The 22,755-nt window shown below is 45.8% G+C and overlaps 1 protein-coding gene across 3 annotated transcripts in view; it reads left to right on the forward strand.

Annotated features, from left to right (window-relative positions):
- Positions 1–11,997: 11,997 nt before the first annotated feature.
- Positions 11,998–22,755, forward strand: part of LOC144504105 (secreted phosphoprotein 24-like) — a 36,343-nt gene continuing 25,585 nt past the window's right edge. For all 3 annotated transcript variants that reach the window (XM_078229281.1, XM_078229282.1, XM_078229283.1), the window contains exons 1-2: positions 11,998–12,096; positions 12,226–12,350. In XM_078229281.1, the coding sequence (XP_078085407.1) occupies positions 12,045–12,096; positions 12,226–12,350 (177 nt within the window). In that variant the 5' untranslated portion in view covers positions 11,998–12,044. The remainder of the gene's footprint in view (positions 12,097–12,225; positions 12,351–22,755) is intronic.

Consider the following 22,755-nt stretch of genomic DNA (forward strand, 5'->3'; position numbering starts at 1 on the left):
CACACACTCCCCATACCCCCCCCCACACACATCCCCAGTAACACACACTCCCCATACCCCCCTACACAGAGCCCCAGCAACACACACTCCCCATATCCCTCCCACACAGAGCCTCAGTGACACACACTCCCCAGACCCACCACACACCCCCGGCATCACACACTCCCCATGCCCCCCCCCACACACACCCTCAGCATCACACACTCCCCATATCCCCCCCCACACAGAGCCTCAGTGACACAAACTCCCCATACCCCCAACACATCCCCAGCATCACACACTCCCCTTACCCCCTCACACACACCCCCAGCATCACTCACTCCCCATACCCCCCCACATACCCCCCCCAGCATCTCTCACTCCCCATACCCCCCCACACACCCCCCCAGCAACACACACTCCCCATACCCCCCAAACACACACCCCCAGCATCTCTCACTCCCCATACCCTCCCCCCCCCACCCCCCACACACACCCCCAGCATCACACACTCTCCATAGCCAGCCCCACACACGGCCAGGGAGGACCTAAAGAAAGAGTTAAGAAGAGCCAGGAGGGGACATGAGAAGTCTTTGGCAGGTAGGATCAAGGAAAACCCTAAAGCTTTCTATAGGTATATCAGGAGTAAAAGAATGACTAGGGTAAAATTAGGGCCAGTCAAGGACAGTAGTGGGAAGTTGTGCGTGGAGTCTGAAGAGATAGGAGAGGCACTAAATGAATATTTTTCGTCGGTATTCACACAGGAGAGGGACAGTGTTGTTGAGGGGAGTACTGAGATGCAGGCTGTTGGACTGGATGGGATTGATGTTCATAAGGAGGAGGTGTTAGCAATTCTGGAAAGGGTAAAAATAGATAAGTCCTCTGCGCCGGATGGGATTTATCTTAGGATTCTCTGGGAGGCTAGAGAGGAGATTGCAGAGCCTTTGGCTTTGATCTTTGTGTCGTCATTGTCTACAGGAACAGTGCCAGAAGACTGGAGGATAGCAAATGTTGTCCCCTTGTTCAAGAATGGGAGTAGGGACAACCCTGGTAATTATAGACCGGTGAATCTTACTTCTGTTGTGGGCAAAGCTTTGGAAAGGATTATAAGAGATAGGATTTATAATCACCGAGAAAAGAATAATTTGATTAGGGATAGTCAGCACGGTTTTGTGAAAGGTAGGGGTCGTGCCTCACAAACCTTATTGAGTTCTTTGAGAAGGTGACCAAAGAGGTGGATGAGGGTAAAACGGTTGATGTGGTGTATATGGATTTCAGCAAAGCGTTTGATAAGGTTCCCCATGGTAAGCTTTTGCAGAAAATACGGACACATGGGATTGAGGGTGATTTAGTGGTTTGGATCAGGAATTGACGAGCTGTAAGAAAACAGAGGGTGGTGGTTGATGGGAGATATTCATCCTGGAGTTCAGTTACTAGTGGTGTACCGCAAGGATCTGTTTTGGGGCCACTGCTGTTTGTTATTTTTATTAATGACCTGGATGAGGGCGTAGAAGGATGGATTAGTAAATTTGCGGATGGCACTAAAGTCGGTGGAGTTGTAGACAGTGCGGAGGGAAGTGGCAGGTTACAGAGGGACATAGATAAGCTGCAGAGCTGGGCTGAGAGGTGGCAAATGGAGTTTAATGCGGAAAAGTGAGAGGTGATTCACTTTGGAAGGAGTAACAGGAATACAGAGTACTGGGCTAATGGTAAGATACTTGCTAGTGTGGCTGAACAGAGGGATCTGGGTGTCCATGTGCATAGATCCCTGAAAGTTGGCACCCAGGTTGATAGGGTTGTTAAGAAGGCGTACGGTGTGTTAGCTTTTATTGGTAGAGGGATTGAGTTTCGGAGCCAGGAGGTCATGCTGCAACTGTACAAAACTCTGGTGCGGCCGCATTTGGAGTATTGCGTACAGTTCTGGTCGCCGTATTATAGGAAAGATGTGGAAGTGTTGGAAAGGGTGCAGAGGAGATTTACCAGGATGTTGCCTGGTATGGTGGGAAAATCGTATGAGGAAAGGCTGAGGGGCTTGAGGTTGTCTTCGTTAGAGAGAAGAAGGTTAAGAGGTGACTTAATAGATGATCAGAGGATTAGATAAGGTGGATAGTGAGAGCCTTTTTCCTTGGATGGTGATGGCTAACACGAGGGGACATAGCTTTAAATTGAGGGGTGAGAGATATAGGACAGATGTTAGAGGTAGGTTCTTTACTCAGAGAGTAGTAAGGGCGTGGAATGCCCTGCCTGCAGCAGTCGTGGACTCGTCAACATTAAGAGCATTCAAATGGTTATTGGATAAACATATGGGTGATATTGGAATAGTGTAGATTAGAGGGGCTTTAGATTGGTTTCACTGGTCGGCGCAACATTGAGGGCCAAAGGGCCTGTACTGCGCTGTAATGTTCTATGTTCTATGTTCTATACCCCCCCACACACACCCAGCAACACACACTCCCCATACCTCCCCCCCCCACACAACCCCAGCAACACACACTGCCCATACCCCCCACACAGAGCCCCAGCAACACACACTCCCCATATCCCCCCACACAGAGCCTCAGTGACACACACTCCCCATACCCCCCACACAGAGCCCCAGCAACACACACTCCCCATACCCCCATAGACCCTCAGCAACACACACTCCCCATATCCCCCCACACAGAGCTCAGTGACACACACTCCCCATACCTCCCACACACCCCCAGCATCACACACTCCCCATACCCCCCATAAACCCCCAGCATCACACACTCCCCATACCCCCCCAAACACATCCCCAGTAACACACACTCCCCATACCCCCTCATAAACCCCCAGCAACACACACTCCCCATATCCCCCCCACACAGAGCCTCAGTGGCACACACTCCCTGGCACCCTCTAGCTCCGCAGAATGGAAATAATGCCCCCTCCATACACACACAAACACACACGCGCGTGCGCACACACACACGTGCGCACACATGCACACACACAAACACACATGCACGCGCACACATATGTGCACACACACATGCACGCGCGTGTGCACACACATGCACACATACGTGCACACTAACCCAGAACCCATGCAGCCGTGGCCACAGACAGTGCTGCTTGACAAGTCCTGAGGCTCCAGCGCTGCCACTTCAGGGAATTTCCAGCCAATCCGCCACCATTGACAGAGCTTGCTGCTACCAGCACTAGGACCCAGAGTCAGCGCTCTGACCCGAGGTCAGTGCTCTGAGCTGTGTTCATGCTGAGAGTCTGATGAGAAACAACATGGCCACCACGAAACAACCCCCTCTGAGCAGCATGGAGCAGTTTGAACGCGGAGACTTATGTCCTCGCTCACTCTCACTGATCAAGCACCTGAATCCGACTTTTATACATGAGGTGTTTTCCTGACTGATTCTAGCTGCAGTGAATGAGGTGGTTCAGGCAGGTGAGCTGGGACGATTGGGAGTGAAACTTATTCATGACATTGTGATGAATTGCAACTTGACGTTTTGCCCGTTTTGGGTGCGCTCTCGATCGTGCCGAATAATTTTCTTGGTAAGATGGGAATCGGCGCAAAAACGGGTGTCATTCCCACCAGTCGGCTCACTCCTGATTTTATGTCATTTTTGTGCTGATGAGGCCGTAAACTTTCACCCAATGTTTCTATAGGTTTGTGAAGAGAACAAGATTGGTGAAGATCCCTTACAGTCAGAAATAGAGGAATTTATAATGGGGAACAATAAAATGACTGAGCAACTAAATACATACTTTGGTTCTGTCTTCACAAAGGAGGACACAAATAACACACCAGGAATGTTGGGGAACAGAGAGTTTAGTGAGAGAGAGGAACTGAAGGAAGTCAGTATTAGTAGAGAAATGGCGTTGGGGAAATTAATAAATTGAAGGCTGATAAATCCCCAGGGCCCAATAACCTACATCCCAAAATACGTAAGGAACTAACCCGAGAAATAATGGATGCATTGTGGTCATCTTCCAAGACACTGAAACAGTTCCTACAGACTGGAGGTAGCTAATGCAACCCAACTATTTAGAAAAGGGAGGTAGAGAGAAAACAGGGAATTATTGACCAGTCAGTCTGACGTCAATAGTGAAGAAAATTCTAGAATCCATTATCAAAGATTTTATAACAGAGCAGTTGGAAAGCAGTGGTAGAATCGGACAGAGTCAGCATGGATTTACAAAAGGGAAATCATGGAATTCTTTGAGGATGTAAGTAATAGAGTTGATGAGGGGGAACCAATGGATGTGGTTATTTGGATTTTCAGAAAGCTTTCAGCAAAATCTCACATAAAAGGTTAGTGCGTAAAATGGAAGTGCACGGGATGGAGGTAGTGTATTAAGATGGATAGAAAACTGGTTGGCAGATAGGAAACAAAGAGTAGGAATAAACGGATCTTTTTCCGATTAGCAGCCAGTGACGAGTGGGGTATCAGAGGGATCGGTGCTGAGACCCCAGCTATTCACTATATATAATAATGATTTAGATGAGGAAACTAAATGCTATATCTTCAAATTTGCAGATGAGACAAAGCTGGGTGGGAGGGTGAGCTGTGAGGAGGATGCAGAGATGCTTCAGTGTGATTTGGACAGGCTGAGTGAATGGACAAATGCATTGTAGGTGCAGTATAATGTGGATAAACGTGAGGTTGTGCACTTTGATAACAAAAACAGGAAGGCAGATTACTATCTGAATGGATATAAATTGAGACAGGGGAATGTGAACGACACTTGGGTGTCCTTGTACACCAGTGGCTGAAGGTAAGTGCGCAGGTACAGCAGGTGGTAAAGAAGGCAAATGGTACGTTGGCCTTCATAGTGAGACAATTCGAGTACGGGAGCAGAGGTTTCTTGTTCCAGTTATACAGGCCCTTGGTGAGGCCACACCTGGAATATTGTGTGCAGGTTTGATTTCCTTACCTGAGGAAGGATGTTCTTGCTCTAGAGGGAGTGCAGTGAAGGTTTGCCAGACTGAATCCTGGGATGGCAGGTCTATTAGGACTGTATTTGCTGGAGTTCTGAAGAATTAGAGGGGCTCTTATAGAAACCGATAACAGGACCAGACAGGGTAGATGCAGGAAGGATGTTTTTGATGTGGAGGAATCTAGAATGAGGGGTCATAATCTAACGCAATGGGGTAAACCATTTAGGACTGAGATGAGGAGAAATTTCTTCACCCAGAGAGTAATAAACCTGTGTAATTCACTACCACAGAAAGCAATTGAGGCCAAAACATTGTCTTCAAGGAGGAATTAGATATAGCTCTTGGGAGTGATGGGGGTCAAAGGAGAGGTCGGGGGGAGGGGTGGGAGAATCAGGCTATTGCGTTGGATGAGCAGCCATGATTGTAATGAATGGTGGAGCAGGCTCGAAGGGCTGAATGGCCTCCTCCTGCTCCTATTTTATATATTTCTATGTTACTATTCAAACCTGCTTATTTAGGACCAGACACTGAAGCCTAAAGCTGGAAAACTCATGGGTTTGATTGTAAGTAAATTCTGAATGTTAAATACCATGTCAGCAACTTCAGATATTTAACATCAAGAAGCTGCTTTTTAAAAATGGCACACACAAAGACAATAATGGTCTCTCTGGCCTAAAAACATGAACAATGTGCATTGATTTAGAGAAATCACAGACCGAAGAAAGACAGGAAGAAAGGAAAATATAATTCAAAACAAAGGGAATCCAAATCAGGAGGAAAGGCTACCCGGGCTTGTGGGAGAGGCAATCCTCGACACGGAACACAACACCATAACTCAAAAAGAATTCACCAATACAATTCACAAGGCAGAAGGAACTGGCAGTGGTAAAATACAGATGTGGTAAGTATCACCAGAGATTATTTGTCACTTTTTGAAATTGTGCTCATTTTTGCGTCACGGAATTAGGTAAGATTACAGCATGTAAATAGGCTACTGGTAAATGTTGATGTTTATCAGCCGCAGCCCGCTGCATTCTAACCCCACATGCCCATTCGGTTTCTTTTATCAAATGTGAGCTCTCGCTACTGGAAATGTGGAAAATTCCCAGGTATGTCCTGTACACAAAAAGCAGGACAAATCCAACCCGGCCAATTACCCCCCCATCAGTCTACTCTCGAACATCAGTAAAGTGATGGAAGGGGTCGTCAACAGTGCTACCAAGTGGCACTTGCTTCGCAATGATATGATCAGTGGCGCTCAGTTTGGGTTTTGCCAGGGTCACTCAGCTGCCCACCTCACTAGAGCCATGGTCCAAACATTGACAAAGACTTGAACTTCAGAGGTGAGGTGAGAGTAACTGCTCTTGATATCAAGGCGGCATTTGACCGAGTGTGGCATCAAGGAGCCCGAGCGAAACTGGAGTCAATGGGAATCAGGGGGAAATCTCTCCACTGGTTGGAGTCACACTTGACACAAAGAATGATGGTTGTGGTGGTTGGAGATCGATCATCCCAGTCCCAGGACATCACTGCCAACCCCCACCCTCCAAACCCATGGTGTCTCCTGCTGTCCACCCCACTCCCCTTCCCAATTGTCCATCCGCCCTTCCTCCCTTTGGGTTATTGGTCTTTCCTACCTCCTGATTGCCACAGTACTTTCCTATTTCTATCATTGGATTTCCCATCACTCAGCCTCTGGAGCTGATTGGCTGCCAGGCAGGCACCGAGTAATCCATACGATAATAAGAGATTTGGCAAGACCTCGACACTCAGAGCATGTCTGGCTTTTAACTCCACAAGGACATGTCCCATGCCCAACAAAGATTGAACAAAGAACAAATAACAAAAAAAATTACAGCACAGGAGCAGACCCCTCGGCCCTCGAATCCTGCGTCGACCACACTGCCCGACTGAACTAAAACTCCCTATTCATGTATTTGTCAAGACACCCCTTAAAAAGTCACTATTGTATCTGCTTCCATGACCTCCCCTAGCAGCGAGTTCCAGGCACTCTCCTCAGCCTATTCCCAGCCAGGAGATCTCACATGAAGAATGGAGTTCCCATAGTGCACAGCAGGTCAATAAAATAAATTGGAATGTCTTCCTCATGTCCATCATTAAAATCTGCTGAGGTGCCACAAATTCCAGCTTGCGGTCAGCTCCTGAACAGCTTCATGGGGCTGTTGGGGAGCAGATGTGAGCCCCCCCCCTCCCACCACCGCCCCCCCCCGCCCATCTCTTCTGAGACTCTACCCTGCCCTGGCGCTAAGGAGCAGGTGATGCCCAATCAGTAAGGAGAGGCAACAACACTTCCTCCACGATAAACCTCAACACCGGTGCCCCACAAGGCTGTGTTCTCAGCCCCCTACTATACTCCTTATACATTGTGCGGCCAAATTCCCCTCCAATTTGATTTTCAAGTTTGCTGACGACACCACTGTAGTGGGTCGGATCTCAAACAATGACGAGACAGAGTACAGGAATGAGATAGAGAATCTGGTGAACTGGTGCAGCAACAATAATCTCTCCCTCAATGCCAACAAAACAAAGGGGATTGTCATCGACTTCAGGAAGCGTAAAGGAGAACATGCCCCTGTCTACATCAGCTTCCCTGCTGCTGTCAGACTTTTGAATGGACCTACCTTATATTAAACTGATCTTTCTCTACACCCTAGCTATGACTGTAACACTACATTCTGCACTCTCTCGTTTCCCTCTCTATGAATGGTATGCTTTGTCTGTATAGCGCGCAAGAAACAATACTTTTCACTGTATGTTAATACATGTGACAATAATACATCAAATCAAATCAAAATTACTTTAACATTTTTCATATTTATGATGTATTAAATGCTGATCTGTAATATGCAAGCTTTAATAATCGGAATGTCCCTCTCCTGCTCCATTACAGTTTTGTTTGGATACCTGTGGTTACATTAACTTTGAAGTATGCAAATGGAGACACATTGGAAAATAGTTAATAAAATAAATTTCCCTTTGCAAGGCTTGACTGGCTGAATGGCTTTGTTCTGTGCTGTAGCCATTAAAACTGCTTCCAACACACTTACATCTTTCCATTAATAAGGTGACCAATTCTGTGCACAATACTCCAGATGTGGTCTCACCAATGCCCTGCTTATCTGAAACATGATGTGGCGTTAGACTGGGATAGGCACAGTAAGTAGTCTCACAACACCAGGTTAAAGTCCAACAGGTCCACTCAACTGACGAAGGAGCAGCGCTCCGAAAGCTCGTGCTGCCAAATAAACCTGTTGGACTTTAACCTGGTGTTGTGAGACGACTTACTGTAACTGAAACATAACCTCCCTACTTTTGTAATCACATTCTATTAGCTTGCTCACCTGTATAATAACCTTTTTGATTACTGCACTAGGAAACCCAGATTCCCCTGCATCACAGAGGTCTGTAATCTCTCACCATTTAGATAAGATGATGTGGAGTTACCGGCGTTGGACTGGGATGGGCACAGTTAGAAGTCACACAACACCAGGTTAAAGTTCAACAGGTTTATTTGTAGCACGAGCTTTCGGAGAGTTCCTCATTCATCAGGTGAGGAGAGTCCTGGTGTTGTGAGACTTCTTACTGTTGCCCATTAAGATAATAAGCTTCTTTTTTATTCTTCCTGCCAAAATGGACAATTTGACATTTACCCCCATTCTCCTCCATTTGCCAGATCTTTGCCACTCCTGTAACCTATCAGTATACCTCTTTACCAAATAACAACTGGGATAATCATAGAATCATTGAATCCCTACAGCGCCGAAGGAGGCCATTCTGCCCATCGAGACTGCACCAGCAAGAATCCCACCCACACCCTATTCCCGAAACCCCACATATTTTACCCTACTAATCCCCCTGTCACTAAGAGACAATTTAGCATGGCCAATCCACCTAACTTCTACTTCTTGGACAATGGAAGGAAACCGGAGCACCTGGAGGAAACCCATGCAGATACGGGGAGAACGTGCAGATTCCACACAGACAGTGACTGGAGGCCAGATTTGAACCTGGGTTCCTGGAGCTGTGAGACACCACCGTGCCACCATGCCACCCTGTTTGTGTTGTGCTCAGGAGAAGCATGAGGCTATTCTGTGGCCATAACATACAAGACTACGGACCAAGTGCTGGGCAATGTGACTAGAATGGATATGTGCTTGATGGCCAGTGCAGACATGATGGGCTGAAAGGTCTCTTTCTGCGCTGTAAAACTCTATGACTCTATGACTAATATTTAGTTCAACATGAAGCTCAACAATAGAACATAGAACATAGAAACAGTACAGCACAGAACAGGCCCTTCGGCCCACGATGTTGTGCCGACCTTCATCTGAAACCAAGATCAAGCTATCCCACTCCCTACCATCCTGGTGTGCTCCATGTGCCTATCCAATAACCGCTTAAATGTTCCTAAAGTGTCTGACTCCACTATCACTACAGGCAGTCCATTCCACACCCCAACCACTCTCTGCGTGAAGAACCTATCTCTGATATCCTTCCTATATCTCCCACCATGAACCCTATAGTTATGCCCCCTCGTAATAGCTCCATCCACCCGAGGAAATAGTCTTTGAACGTTCACTCGATCTATCCCCTTCATCATTTTATAAACCTCTATTAAGTCTCCCCTCAATCTCCTCCGCTCCAGAGAGAACAGCCCCAGCTCCCTCAACCTTTCCTCATAAGACCGACACTCCAAACCAGGCAGCATCCTGGTAAATCTCCTCTGCACTCTTTCCAGCGCTTCCACATCCTTCTTATAGTGAGGTGACCAGAACTGCACGCAATATTCCAAATGCGGTCTCACCAAGGTCCTGTACAGTTGCAGCATAACCCCACGGCTCTTAAACTCCAACCCCCTGTTAATAAAAGCTAACACACTATATGCCTTCTTCACAGCTCTATCCACTTGAGTGGCAACCTTTAGAGATCTGTGGATATGGACCCCAAGATCTCTCTGTTCCTCCACAGTCTTCAGAACCCTACCTTTGACCCTGTAATCCACATTTAAATTAGTCCTTCCAAAATGAATCACCTCACATTTATCAGGGTTAAACTCCATTTGCCATTTTTCAGCCCAGCTTTGCATCCTATCTATGTCTCTTTGCAGCCTACAACACCCCTCCACCTCATCCACTACTCCACCAATCTTGGTGTCATCAGCAAATTTACTGATCCACCCTTCAGCCCCCTCCTCTAAGCCATTAATAAACATCACAAAGAGCAGAGGACCAAGCACCGATCCCTGCGGCACTCCGCTAGCAACCTGCCTCCAGTCCGAAAATTTTCCATCCACCACCACCCTCTGTCTTCGATCAGACAGCCAGTTACCTATCCAATCGGCCAACTTTCCCTCTATCCCACACCTCCTTACTTTCATCATAAGCCGACCATGGGGGACCTTATCAAACGCCTTACTAAAATCCATGTATATGACATCAACCGCCCTACCTTCATCAACACACCTAGTTACCTCCTCAAAAAATTCTATCAAATTTGTGAGGCACGACTTGCCCTTCACAAATCCGTGCTGACTATCCCGGATTAATCCGCATCTTTCTAAATGGTCGTAAATCCCATCCCTAAGGACCCTTTCCATCAATTTACCAACCACCACAATGTTACTCTGCAGCTACTAATGAAGTTTGAAATTCTCATTATTTAAGGATGAACCATCATTTGAGGAATCTGAGATCTTGGGTTGTTAGTCTCCGAGTGCCATACTGAACAAAGGTGAACATTTGAATTTAGGTTGTGAATGACGATTGTCAAATGCTATTCTACTGTGGTGGTCCGGTCCCCAGAAATGTTAACTCTGCAGTCATGTGACTGAAATGACCTTTCAGGGACTGCAGTATAATACTCCTGAACACGCGTGTGTGTGTGAGAAACATCTGAAACAGCACAACCATCAGAGCTGAATGCTTTCTAATACAGCCAAAATACTGCACTTCTTCCAGCTGCCAAATCTACCTGAGAACCAACTTCCTGGCTATTCATCGACAAAAGGCAGCACAGCCTTGCATCTAAAAGACTTTCACTCCAACCAAAGAATCAACTCAGTCAGAAAGGCAACGTCAGGCCCGCATTGACTTCGGAACTGAAAATTCCATTTTCCATTCAAAACGCAAAAAGAGGATGTCCAGTTTATATCAGGTGAACCCTCCAAGCAAGAAGCAGCCAAAAACAATTGGTTGAAAGAGGGAATGCAGACTAGCAAAGAGAGAATGTGAGAATAGAGTGGAAATGAACATAAAAGGGAACCTTAAAAATCATCCAGTGGAATGTAAATCGCTTCTCGGCCTTTTGGCTAAGATCAAGTGTAGTTATGTGGATGCTGCACTTGGTTGAGGTCAATGGGTTGCATTTAAGCTTCATTTTCATGTGAAGCAATTTTTAAAAGCGGCATCTCGGCCTTTTGGCTAAGATGCAAATGAGATCAAGCCTTGGAGGAGGAAACCTCCGCCTACTCCAATCAGCTTGGCTCATGTAGATCAGGCCCAAGACAGGGTAAAGGGTCGCATACCCTGTCTTGTCAGCTTGGATCGGAAATGTCTCAACTTGTTGAGACTCTGAATTGGACTTGATTTGATTAAATTGGAAAAGTATTAAAAAAATTTTTAAAAATGTAAATAGTAAATGGATATTAAGAGCAGGGCTGTGTTTACAAAGGAAGGAGATGCTGACACAATATAGGTAGCAGTGGAAATGATTGAGATAATAGATGTGGTGATGATTTGTTGGTAAGATGTACACATACTGGAACATCCAATGACATCACCGTGAACAGTAAGTTCCACTGAGTTCATTCATTTGAAAATTCACCACTTGAATACATTGTATTTGATTATAAAAAATTTATAAAATTCTCAGAATAATTTAGTGCCTGGATTATATTGATTAGAAAACAGGAAATTGCAACAATTGGAACAAAGTTAACAACTGGTAAGAGTTATTAGGGAATGAAGGGAGTGAAGTCAGTGTAGTGATTGTGGTTAAATTACATAATTGTTCTATAATGTCTGCTATTGCTCTGTGATGTATATAAACATTGAAGAGGAGCAGAGAGCAGACAGAGACAGGAACACAATCCAGTGTCCACCACCTTCTCCATACGGGCAAAATGAAAACCATTCTCTTCATCTTTGCTGCAGCCCAGATCATCTACACTTCTGGTAAGTATTGCAATGTGCTAAGGAATGGCTTTGTTACACTGTTTGTTGTTCTGATCATTGGGGTGTTAACCCAAATAGATAATAGTCAAAAATATATTCACCCTTAAAACCCTTTGCTTCCCGATTCAGGAACTCCATGTGGAGATTTTAGCGATCCAGAGTCTCAGAGAGCAATAAATGCCACAATTAGAAAGGTGAATGAAGAATTTGCAACAAGCAACCTCTTCGTCATTGTGAAATGTGAAGTAACAAGTGTAAGTTGCACCAAATCCAATTTACTGCTTTTCTCTCTTTTCTTGTAACGAGCATCCTGAATTCCTTCTATTCTGTACGCAAGGGTTTTACTGTGAGAATTTGTATTCTCTGCTGACAGGTAAAAAAATAACAACTTGGAACATTTTAGATTAATGTTGTTTATATTGGAACAATTGATATATTTTATTAAAAATTATTCACTTTCTGTCCAACTGATTTACTTCCTCTTGTTACTATTCCTCACTGATTGTTTCAACCTGAAAGATTAGTTTTGAAATTCTCTTTGTAAACCTTTTAATGGGATCTTCCTCTGCAAACTCCTGCTGAGTCGAGGCGGATTTACAATGAAAGATAGCCTACCAGAGCCCAGGACCCCAAATAACAGGGCAATGCCCCCGACAAATAAATGAGTTTTATCCTCTATAATTGTACTCCATTATTTGATTTCTGTACAAAACTGCGTCTAATGTCAGAGAAACCATAACCTGTATCACAAAGAAAGGGAAACGATATCAGTCACGCACTTCAATCACGCAAAGGTCTCGGTTCTGAGATCCATAATCCTGGACACCTTAGGGGTGACCCACTGTCACCTGGAGCTCTGAGAGTGTAGGGACCCACACAGAGAGTGGAGGAGAGAGTTCCCATTGCCTCAAACTGCCGAGAGTGCAGAGAAATCTCACTGGCGCTGCCCCCCCCCCCCCCCCCCCCCCGCCGTCCCCCCACTGGCTTGTTCAGGTGCCGATCCTCACTCAGCAAACCTGGGCCTTGAAATGTGCTCATTTGTAGCATCATAGAATCATAGAGGTTTACAGCATGGAAACAGGCCCTTTGGTCCAACTTGTCCATGCCGCCTTTTTTTTTAAACCCCTAAGCTAATCCCAATTGCCCACATTTGGCCCATCTTAGGACTCTTAAATCAACCTCGCAGGTGGAGGAGGTGGTTAAGAAGGCATATGGTGTGCTGGCCTTCATCAATCGAGGGATTGAGTTTAGGAGTCGGGAGATAATGATGCAGCTTTATAAGACCCTCATCAGACCCCACTTAGAATACTGTGCTCAGTTCTGGTCGCCTCATTACAGGAAGGATGTAGAAATTATTGAAAGGGTGCAGAGAAGATTTACAAGGATGTTGCCTGGATTGGGTGGCATGCCTTATGAGGATAGGTTGAGGGAACTTGGTCTTTTCTCCTTGAAGAGACGACGGATGAGAGGTGACCTGATAGAGGTGTACAAGATGTTGAGAGGTATAGATCGGGTGGATTCTCAGAGGCTTTTTCCAATGGCTGAAATGGCTGCTATGAGAGGACACAGGTTTAAGGTGCTGGGGAGTAGGTACAGAGGAGATGTCAGGGGTAAGTTTTTCACTCAGAGGGTGGTGGGTGAGTGGAATCGGCTGCCGTCAATGGTGGTGGAGGCAAACTCGATAGGGTCTTTTAAGAGACTTCTGGATGAGTACATGGGACTTAATAGGATTGAGGGTTATAGGTAAGCCTATATATAGGCCTAGGTAGGTAGGGACATGACCGGCGCAACTTGTGGGCTGAAGGGCCTGTTTGGGCTGTAGTTTTTCTACGTTCTATGTTCTATCCCTCTATACCCATCGTACCCATGTAACTGTCTAAATGCTTTTTAAAAGACAAAATTGTACCCGCCTCTACTACTACTTCTGGCAGCTTGTTCCAGACACTCACCACCCTCTGTGTGAAAAAATTGCCCCTCTGGACACTTTTGTATCTCGCCCCTCTCACCTTAAACAAATGCCCTCTAGTTTTAGACTCCCCTACCTTTGGGAAAAGATATTGACTACCTAGCTGATCTATGCCCCTCATTATTTTATAGACCTCTATAAGGTCACCCCTCAGCCTCCTATGCTCCAGAGAAAAAAGTTCCAGTCTATCCAGCCTCTCCTTATAACTCAATCCATCAAGTCTCGGTAGAATCCTAGTAAATCTTTTCTGCACTCTTTCTAGTTTAGTAATATCCTTTCTATAATAGGGTGACCAGAACTGTACACAGTATTCCAAGTGTGGCCTTACCAATGTCTTGTACAACTTCAGTAAGACGTCCCAACTTCTGTATTCAATATTCTGACCAATGAAACCAAGCATGCTGAATGCCTTCTTCACCATTCTGTATTAACTGACATAATCTGTATTAACTATGTATTAACTATGCATTAAGTATATATTAACTATGTATTAACTGACATAAATACATTAACAAACAAGGTGGGATTGGGGAAAAGAAACAAACTGCAAAGGGGACACCCCAAACACATCACTGCAGCTTTTGTTGCTGTTTACAGCTTTAGAAATATCCAGGTAACTTTTCATTGTTGACTGGAACTTCAAAAGGGATTGGAATTCTCCAATTTACACCAGGTTTACCTTTTCTCCAGGCTTACACCAAGGTCCCAATTTCACTTCTGGACTATTTTCATGCTGCCGGTTATATTTTTACACCATAAAAAAATCTGATTATTTATTTTGGGACACGCATTGTTTGAGCTATCAATACCGGCAGTAACATGTGGTAACTATTAACCCTGACATTCTTTTCAAAGAATCCTGTAAGTGACCAATTATGTATGGAACACCCTATGGAACATATGGAACATATGACTATGACTATGACTCTGTGACACCCTGACCTTGTCACTGTGGTAATAGTGCATGTTGCAATGTCGAACCAGGTTATTCCAGTTTCCATCTCCTGCCTGCCTTGGTTCAGCTGATCTCAGGATGACAGAAATGCCCCAATTAATTTTCAAGTGGAATCGGCAATCCTGAGCCCATGTTTCTGGACAAATCAGTGCCCCTCAGAATGTTTGGGTTGACTTGTGAAAGTCACCTCTTGGGCAGAGAAGCAGAGGATTGTTTGTACCCAGGGAATGGTGATGATATGTCAACAAAAGAGGAATTGAGCAAAGTTCCATTTCAGAGCAAAATCCTGAGGAGAGAGAAAGCGATTCAATATCCTCATATTAATCATTAACCGATATGTGTACATTGCCATTGTTATTTGATTCCTAATGGTTTAAGTTTTAAATTACACCATGAGCTGGTTTCAGAGAATTATTTGATACAATTTTTAATCTTTCTTCATTAAATAGTTTGTTAAATTCCACTCAGTGTCTGCTCTTGACTTGCCATTCTGCTTCTTTTTGTTCCTTAGAGAGAGGGGGAAAGAGTAGTGAGCATTGATACCATAAACCACCTTAACCAGAGCTGCATTCTCAAATCAGTTATTCCTACAAAAAAGTTAAAATTTATTTATTAGTCACATGTAGGCTTACATCAACACTGTAATGAAGTTACTGTGAAAATCCCCCAGTCACCACACTCCGGTGCCTGTTTGGATACATTGAGGGAGAATTTAGCATGGCCAATTAACCTAACCAGCACGTCTTTCGGACTGTGGGAGGAAACCGGAGCACCCGGAGGAAACCCGCACAGACACAGGGAGAACGTGTAGACTCCACACGGACAGTGACCCAAGCCGGGAATCGAATCCAGGTCCCATGAGGCAGCAGTGCAAACCACTGAGCCACCGTGCCGCCCCACACAAGTGGGGATTGCAGAGTTCCATTTTATAATGTGGAATGAACTCAGATAGATGTATCCTGAGTAATCTTGTCTAACTTTGTTACAAAAGGACAGGAACCTGTGAAGATTTATACTACCTAAATGAGAGGGTGAGATTGTATCAAGACAAATAAGTTAATGGGACCTGTGATCACTCCCCACCCCCACCCCTAACCCCCGTCCCTCTGCCCCCAGAAAGCCGAAACCAAGAAAATACACAAATTAGTTTACACAATGGGACAATTAGATTTGTGACAATGTGAGCCATTCTGAAATGTCTAGATTAGTGTCTCACACTTCCTTACTGAATCTATGCCAGCCTTTCCCCACTCTCTGCAAATTAAGCATGGCCAATTCAGCTAACCAGCACATCTTTCGGACTGTGGCAGGAAACTGGAGTACCCGGAGGAAATCCACGCAGACACCGGGAGAGCATGCAAACTCCACACAGACAGTGATCCGAGCCGGGAATCGAACCCGGGTCCCTGGCGCTGTAAGGCAGCAGTACTAGCCACTGTGCCACCATGCCAACCACACTGCCTCTGGAGGCAGAAAGTGCCAAAGCTGTACAACTCTCTCAGAGAAAAAGAAGTTTTCACCATTTCTGTCCTAAAAGCGCTTACCCTAATTTTAAAACAGTGCCCCCTAGTTCTGGACTCACCCACAAGGGGAAACACCCTTTCCACAACCACCTTGTCAAGACTGGACAGGATCTTATATACGTCAATCAAGTGACCCGTCACTCATTGAAACTCCAGTGGAAACTAACCTTTCCTCATGAGACAACCTGCTCAATCCAGGTATCAATCTATCAAACCTCCTCTGAGCCATCCCAACACATCCTTCATTAAACAAGGAGACCAAACCTGCACATAGTATTGGAGATGTGGGGTGGCATTCTCCAGCCCTATCAGTCAGCCCGTGGGAATCCCAATGTCCCGGTGATTGGGGCATTGGCAAAATTCAGGAACCCCGATGGGTGAAAACCACCCCAGCGACCCCGACTGGATTCCACCCCAGAGCGTGCGTGAACCTGATAATTCCGCAAATCCACTCATTTGAAAATGATTAGCTGGTGTCAGAGTTCTCTGGGTAACAGCAATCCAAAGGCACTCAGTCGCCTCTTTACACAAACAGTGCTGGACACCATGCATCCAATGCAAGGTCTTTAATTACTTGTGCACAAGGAGAACTCTCTATGACCAACACGGGATGGCCGGAGTGGTTCTGAGGTTACAGAGAAACAGCTGAGCAGTTATAGTCAATTACAGCAAATCAGGAACAAGAGATTTTTCACATCTTTCATTGACATGCATATCCACCAATCATAACATAGCCTTTTGCCCTTTCTTATCCAATAGAAAATCAATCCTTCATTGGCATAATATGTCCCCATATCTTGCTATTTAGAATCGCCATGGTAACTTGTTCTTTGTTTTCATCCTGTTGTCCTAGCCTGGAATGCAGTGTTTATGGAACAAGATTTTAGATATGCTCGCTTATCCTCTGTATGTCAGTGTTGGCCTTACTGAAGACTTGACTGAAGGCCGTGTTTGGCTAATAATCATTTTCCATTATTTGACAGTTTTTTTGATAGTTATGGAGCTTTAATTTTCACAATTGTTGTAACCTTGCCCCGTTTTTGTCCTTTAAGGATAATCTTTTGGGCCCTCCATGAGCTCTATGCACATTAGTTTTCTAATTCTTCTTCAGCTGATTTGTAAGTCGGGCGGAGATGGGGAACTGGGCTGTGGATAGGATCATGAGGGTCGCAAATAAAACGGATGTAACAAGAGACAAGTTGGATAACTACGTACAGGACAATGAGCAAGGCCAGGCCTGCAACAAGGTATTTGAGAAGAGTTTTGAGAAAGCCTCCAAACCGCCAACAATGTTAGGGAGCCAACCCCACCAGTCAAAGGGCTTTCCCTGAGCAACTGAGTCCAGTTCCTGAATAGTATGCACATCGCTCTTGTTGTGGGAAAGTCACCACTTCGGAGTCAGACTTGGAGGTTCAACAAACAGTTTTATTCGGACAAAGCTTTGGGAGAAGCGCTGGCACTCCACAGTGCAGGCAGTCACCTTCTCAACTAAGAACATAAGAAATAGGAGCAGGAGTAGGCCATCTAGCCCCTCGGGCCTGCCCCGCCATTCAATAAGATCATGGCTGATCTGACGTGGATCAGTACCACTTACCCGCCTGATCCCCATAACCCTTAATTCCCTTACCGATCAGGAATCCATCCATCCGCGCTTTAAACATATTCAGCGAGGTAGCCTCCACCACCTCAGTGGGCAGAGAATTCCAGAGATTCACTACCCTCTGGGAGAAGAAATTCCTCCTCAACTCTGTCTTAAACCAACCCCCCTTTATTTTGAGGCTGTGTCCTCTAGTTTTAACTTCCTTACTAAGTGGAAAGAATCTCTCCGCCTCCACCCTATCCAGCCCCCGCATTATCTTATAAGTCTCCATAAGATCCCCCCTCATCCTTCTAAACTCCAATGAGTACAAACCCAATCTCCTCAGCCTCTCCTCATAATCCAAACCCCTCATCTCCGGTATCAACCTGGTGAACCTTCTCTGCACTCCCTCCAATGCCAATATATCCTTCCTCATATAAGGGGACCAATACTGCACACAGTATTCCAGCTGCGGCCTCACCAATGCCCTGTACAGGTGCATCAAGACATCCCTGCTTTTATATTCTATCCCCCTCGCGATATAGGCCAACATCCCATTTGCCTTCTTGATCACCTGTTGTACCTGCAGACTGGGCTTTTGCGTCTCATGCACAAGGATCCCCAGGTCCCTTTGCACGGTAGCATGTTTTAATTTGTTTCCATTGAGATAGTAATCCCATTTGTTATTATTTCCTCCAAAGTGTATAACCTCGCATTTATCAACGTTATACTCCATTTGCCATATCCTCGCCCACTCACTCAGCCTGTCCAAATCTCTCTGCAGATCTTCTCCGTCCTCCACACGATTCACTTTTCCACTTATCTTTGTGTCGTCTGCAAACTTCGTTACCCTACACTCCGTCCCCTCCTCCAGATCACACAATGGTAGTTGAGCATCTCTTATACATTGTTAGATAATAGATAGTACGGACATTAGCTGTTAGCACATTGTTACAAGTTGAGTAGACAAGTACGGACATCGACAGTTAACACATCATTGTACATAGAGTAAATACATTTATGCATTTATGTCCCCCATCAGTGGCTGATCTCGTTATCAAACTCATTGTTTTGGGTCTACTTTTATCTCAAGTTTAAGGTGCCTCAAGGTCTGACCTGTTTCCTGCAGTAATTTAAACACTACAGGTTTTAACTCTTTACGTAATGTCTGTGCCCAAAGTCAGTGCCTCTTAATGTCCTTTCGGAGAGTCCATTTTCTGCCATGTAACCATTTTGTGTCCTTTACTTTGATTTCACTCCAACATTTTCAATCCTATAGTCCTCATTGACGTAGAAGCAGCGTGTCTCATTGACAGCCGCACAAACTCCCTCTTGTGCTGCTTGCAAGAGATCAAGGGCCATGCGGTTCTGAAGCATCACTTTAGAAAGGGACTGAATCTCTGACTGCAGGCACTGAATGCCATCCACGGTGCTGTTTTCAATTATTTCCATAGTAGCGGAAATATTAGTACTGGCCTTTTCTGAGACCCCAAGACCTGGGAGGAGGGCTCAGACAAACTGGTGGAAGCCGGTGCTACGGGTGGCTAGCGGGTTCGAACTGACCGTTCCTGACGCCTCATGAATCCTAGGTGGTTGTAGAGGGAGTGGATGGATAGGTGCTTGACTCCAAAGGCCTCGGGGATCATGTGACCTATGGTACAGGTGCCGGCCCAATTGACAGGGAAGTTCTTGTAGGCTCCGTCCCCGCAAAGCCAGAACAAGCCATTGCGAACAAGGGTCGGGTCCCAGAATGTGGAGTTTTGGCAAAAGGTGAACCAATACTGTGTATGGGGAGATTTCTCCTTGGCATACCAACGGATATGACAAGTCTGCCTGAGACGTAGAGCCCTCAGGGCTACTTGGTCTGCACGCCTGGACCGATCCCCACGGTTACAAGGCCCTGATCCCTTAGGATAAATGCCGTCAGAAGGCCAGATGATAACGAGACTATTGAGGATGAGGTTGTGTGACTGCTGACAATCACACTCACCCTTGCTGTAGTGGAGTTCGGCCTTGGCTGTGGGGGCCTGAGGGGTTGTGAGTCGTGCAATCCCAAAAGGATGTCATGGGACCAGACAGATTGTGGAAGCGAAACCAGCCTTCCCAGTAGTTATACTCAGCAAGATAAGTACAGGAGGTCAATGGAAGGTCACCCACCCGACTGTTCCCACGGGTATAATTCCTCCAAACACACAGCCATGCCGGTGTCTTAATGGCCACAGTCATCGAGGTTTACAGCATGGAAACAGGCTCTTCGGCCCAACTTGTCCATGCCGCCCTTAATTTTTTGTTTAAAACCCCTAAGCTAATCCCAATTGCCCGCGTTTGGCCCATATCCCTCAATACCCATCGTACCCATGTAACTATCTAAATGCTTTTCAAAAGATAAAATGGTACCCGCCTCTACTACTACCTCTGGCAGCTTGTTCCAGACACTCGCCACCCTCTGTGTGAAAATATTGCCCCTCTGGACACTTTTGTATCTCTCCCCTCTCACCCTAAACCTATGCCCTCTAGTTTTAGACTCCCCTACCTTTGGGAAAAGATATTGACTTTCTACTTGTCTATGCCCCTCATTATTTTATAGACCTCTATAAGGTCACCCCTCAGCCTCCTATGCTCCAGAGAAAAAAGTTCCAGTCTATTCAGCCTCTCCTTATAACTCAATCCATCAAGTCCCGGTAGCATCCTTGTAAATCTGTAGGCTGTTGCCACCACGTTGGCGCCTGTTGGATGAGGATCACCGTGGCTTCCGCAGATCACTTAAGGGTTTGAAGGAGGAGCACAAAAATGCATTTCTGATGAGGCAGGGATGGCAGGGAGGTGAGTACACGTCCAACATTGGGTCTGGTCGCCCTGTGAAGCGACAGCCTGCATTCTTCGAATCGCGGAATTGCTAATCCACGCCTCTGCAAAGGGCAGTACAATCAATGACAATAAAAAATTCACATTTCAAGCAGTATCAAGTCCTTGTTTAAGTTTCTTCTTCTGAGGATGTCTGCTTGACGTGGGTCATGTGTACCCACAAAGGTTTCCCTTCCACCTCCATGGCTGTGTGAGTTGTCAGCAGGACGTGGTAAGGTCCCTCCCACCGAGGTTCCAGGCAATGCTTTCTCCGGGAGGTCTTAACGAAGATCTGGTAGACTTAGTAGGCAGCCCCCAATGGTGATTTGCTTCTGAGCCTTGATGACCTGGGAATGCAAACCTTTAAGAGAGTTGGTTAGAGCGATGCAATAGTCCATCACTCCTTCGTCCATGGAGTGGATATTCATTTGTTTAATAGTGAGGGGTGGTGAGATAGGTAAGCGCATGGGACATCCCATTACAATCTCATAAGGTGTCAAAGAGGTGGTACAATTGGGATGGGAGCACATGACCATGAGGGCCAGGGGCAGGGCTTCAGGACATTGTCACTAGATAGTGTCTCGGGAATCTCGATCGAGGAACATATTCACTAAAAAGCAACTTAGCTACAGTAACAGTGTCATTCTTTCTAGTTGGGCATGCTTCTACCCATCGTGAAAATAAACATACAATAATAAGTACATAGCTATACCCCATACATTTGGGCATTTGTATAAAGTCCATTTGTAGCTGCACAAAAGGGCCTCATGGTTGTGGGCCTACTGCTGCTGCAGCCACTGGCGGTGTCTTTCCAGGGTTATTGCGATGGCAGAGTAGGCATCGAGCAGCAACTTTTCCTGCCAAGGTGGAAAATCCTGGTGCGAACCACGACTGCTGCACTATCCTGATCATCTCCCCCTTTGCCCGCATGGGTAAACTCATGTAACATGTGGACAAGCCAGGGCAGGAGTGCTATAGCAGGATCCCACCCTGTGAGATTGGGTGGGTACGGCCTGGGAGAACTCATTTTACTCATGGACAGAAAAGGTTAAAGTGCTTATCGTAGTTTAGTAGCACTAATACAGGTACAGAGGCTACAGCAGCCTCTCAATCAAGGAGGGATTGTGGGATCCTCCGTATGATTTGCCCAGTTAAAAGGCTTAATTTCAAGGCATTTCTGCCTTGTGATATTCTTTAAGCTAACAAGCTAATTTGGGCACATCAGCCTGGAATTCTGGGTCCAGCCTAGGAATTTAGCTGCATTCTTTGGAAGTACAATGTAAGGTAAACAAGCTTGCTCATGGTCACCGAAGCAAGTTGTGCCTGCGCACAACTTTCAACAATATAAGATAACTATTCGGTTATTGTAGACACAGATTGATGTTCAGTTAGTTCGATACAGACTATGTTTTGAGTTGTTCAATCCAGTGCCGGCCTTTGGCTGCTCTCTCTCCCTCTCTCCTCTCAAGAAATCCCCATTTTCTTGGAAAAAAAGAGTCCCAGAGGACATTGTCCGAGGCCAAGGGGAGGGCGAGGTCCTGGAGGGGACGGCTGATTTCAGCACAGTTGGGAATCCATGCAGATACTTGATGCGCGACAATCAAGCACGAGGTACAAGGCTTCAGCGATTGAAGGCTTTTATTGACAAACAATGGAACTATCTAACACGAGTACACCAATCCAGACTGGAGGGGTCCCGCCTGAGCAGAGGGTCTTATACCTCTCCCCAGGAGGCGGGGCCCGACCGGGATGTGCCATAACAACATCCACCACAGGTATATTAATCCCACAG

This window comes from Mustelus asterias, chromosome 14 (genome assembly GCF_964213995.1).
Source record: "Mustelus asterias chromosome 14, sMusAst1.hap1.1, whole genome shotgun sequence".
Classification (NCBI taxonomy): domain Eukaryota; kingdom Metazoa; phylum Chordata; class Chondrichthyes; order Carcharhiniformes; family Triakidae; genus Mustelus; species Mustelus asterias.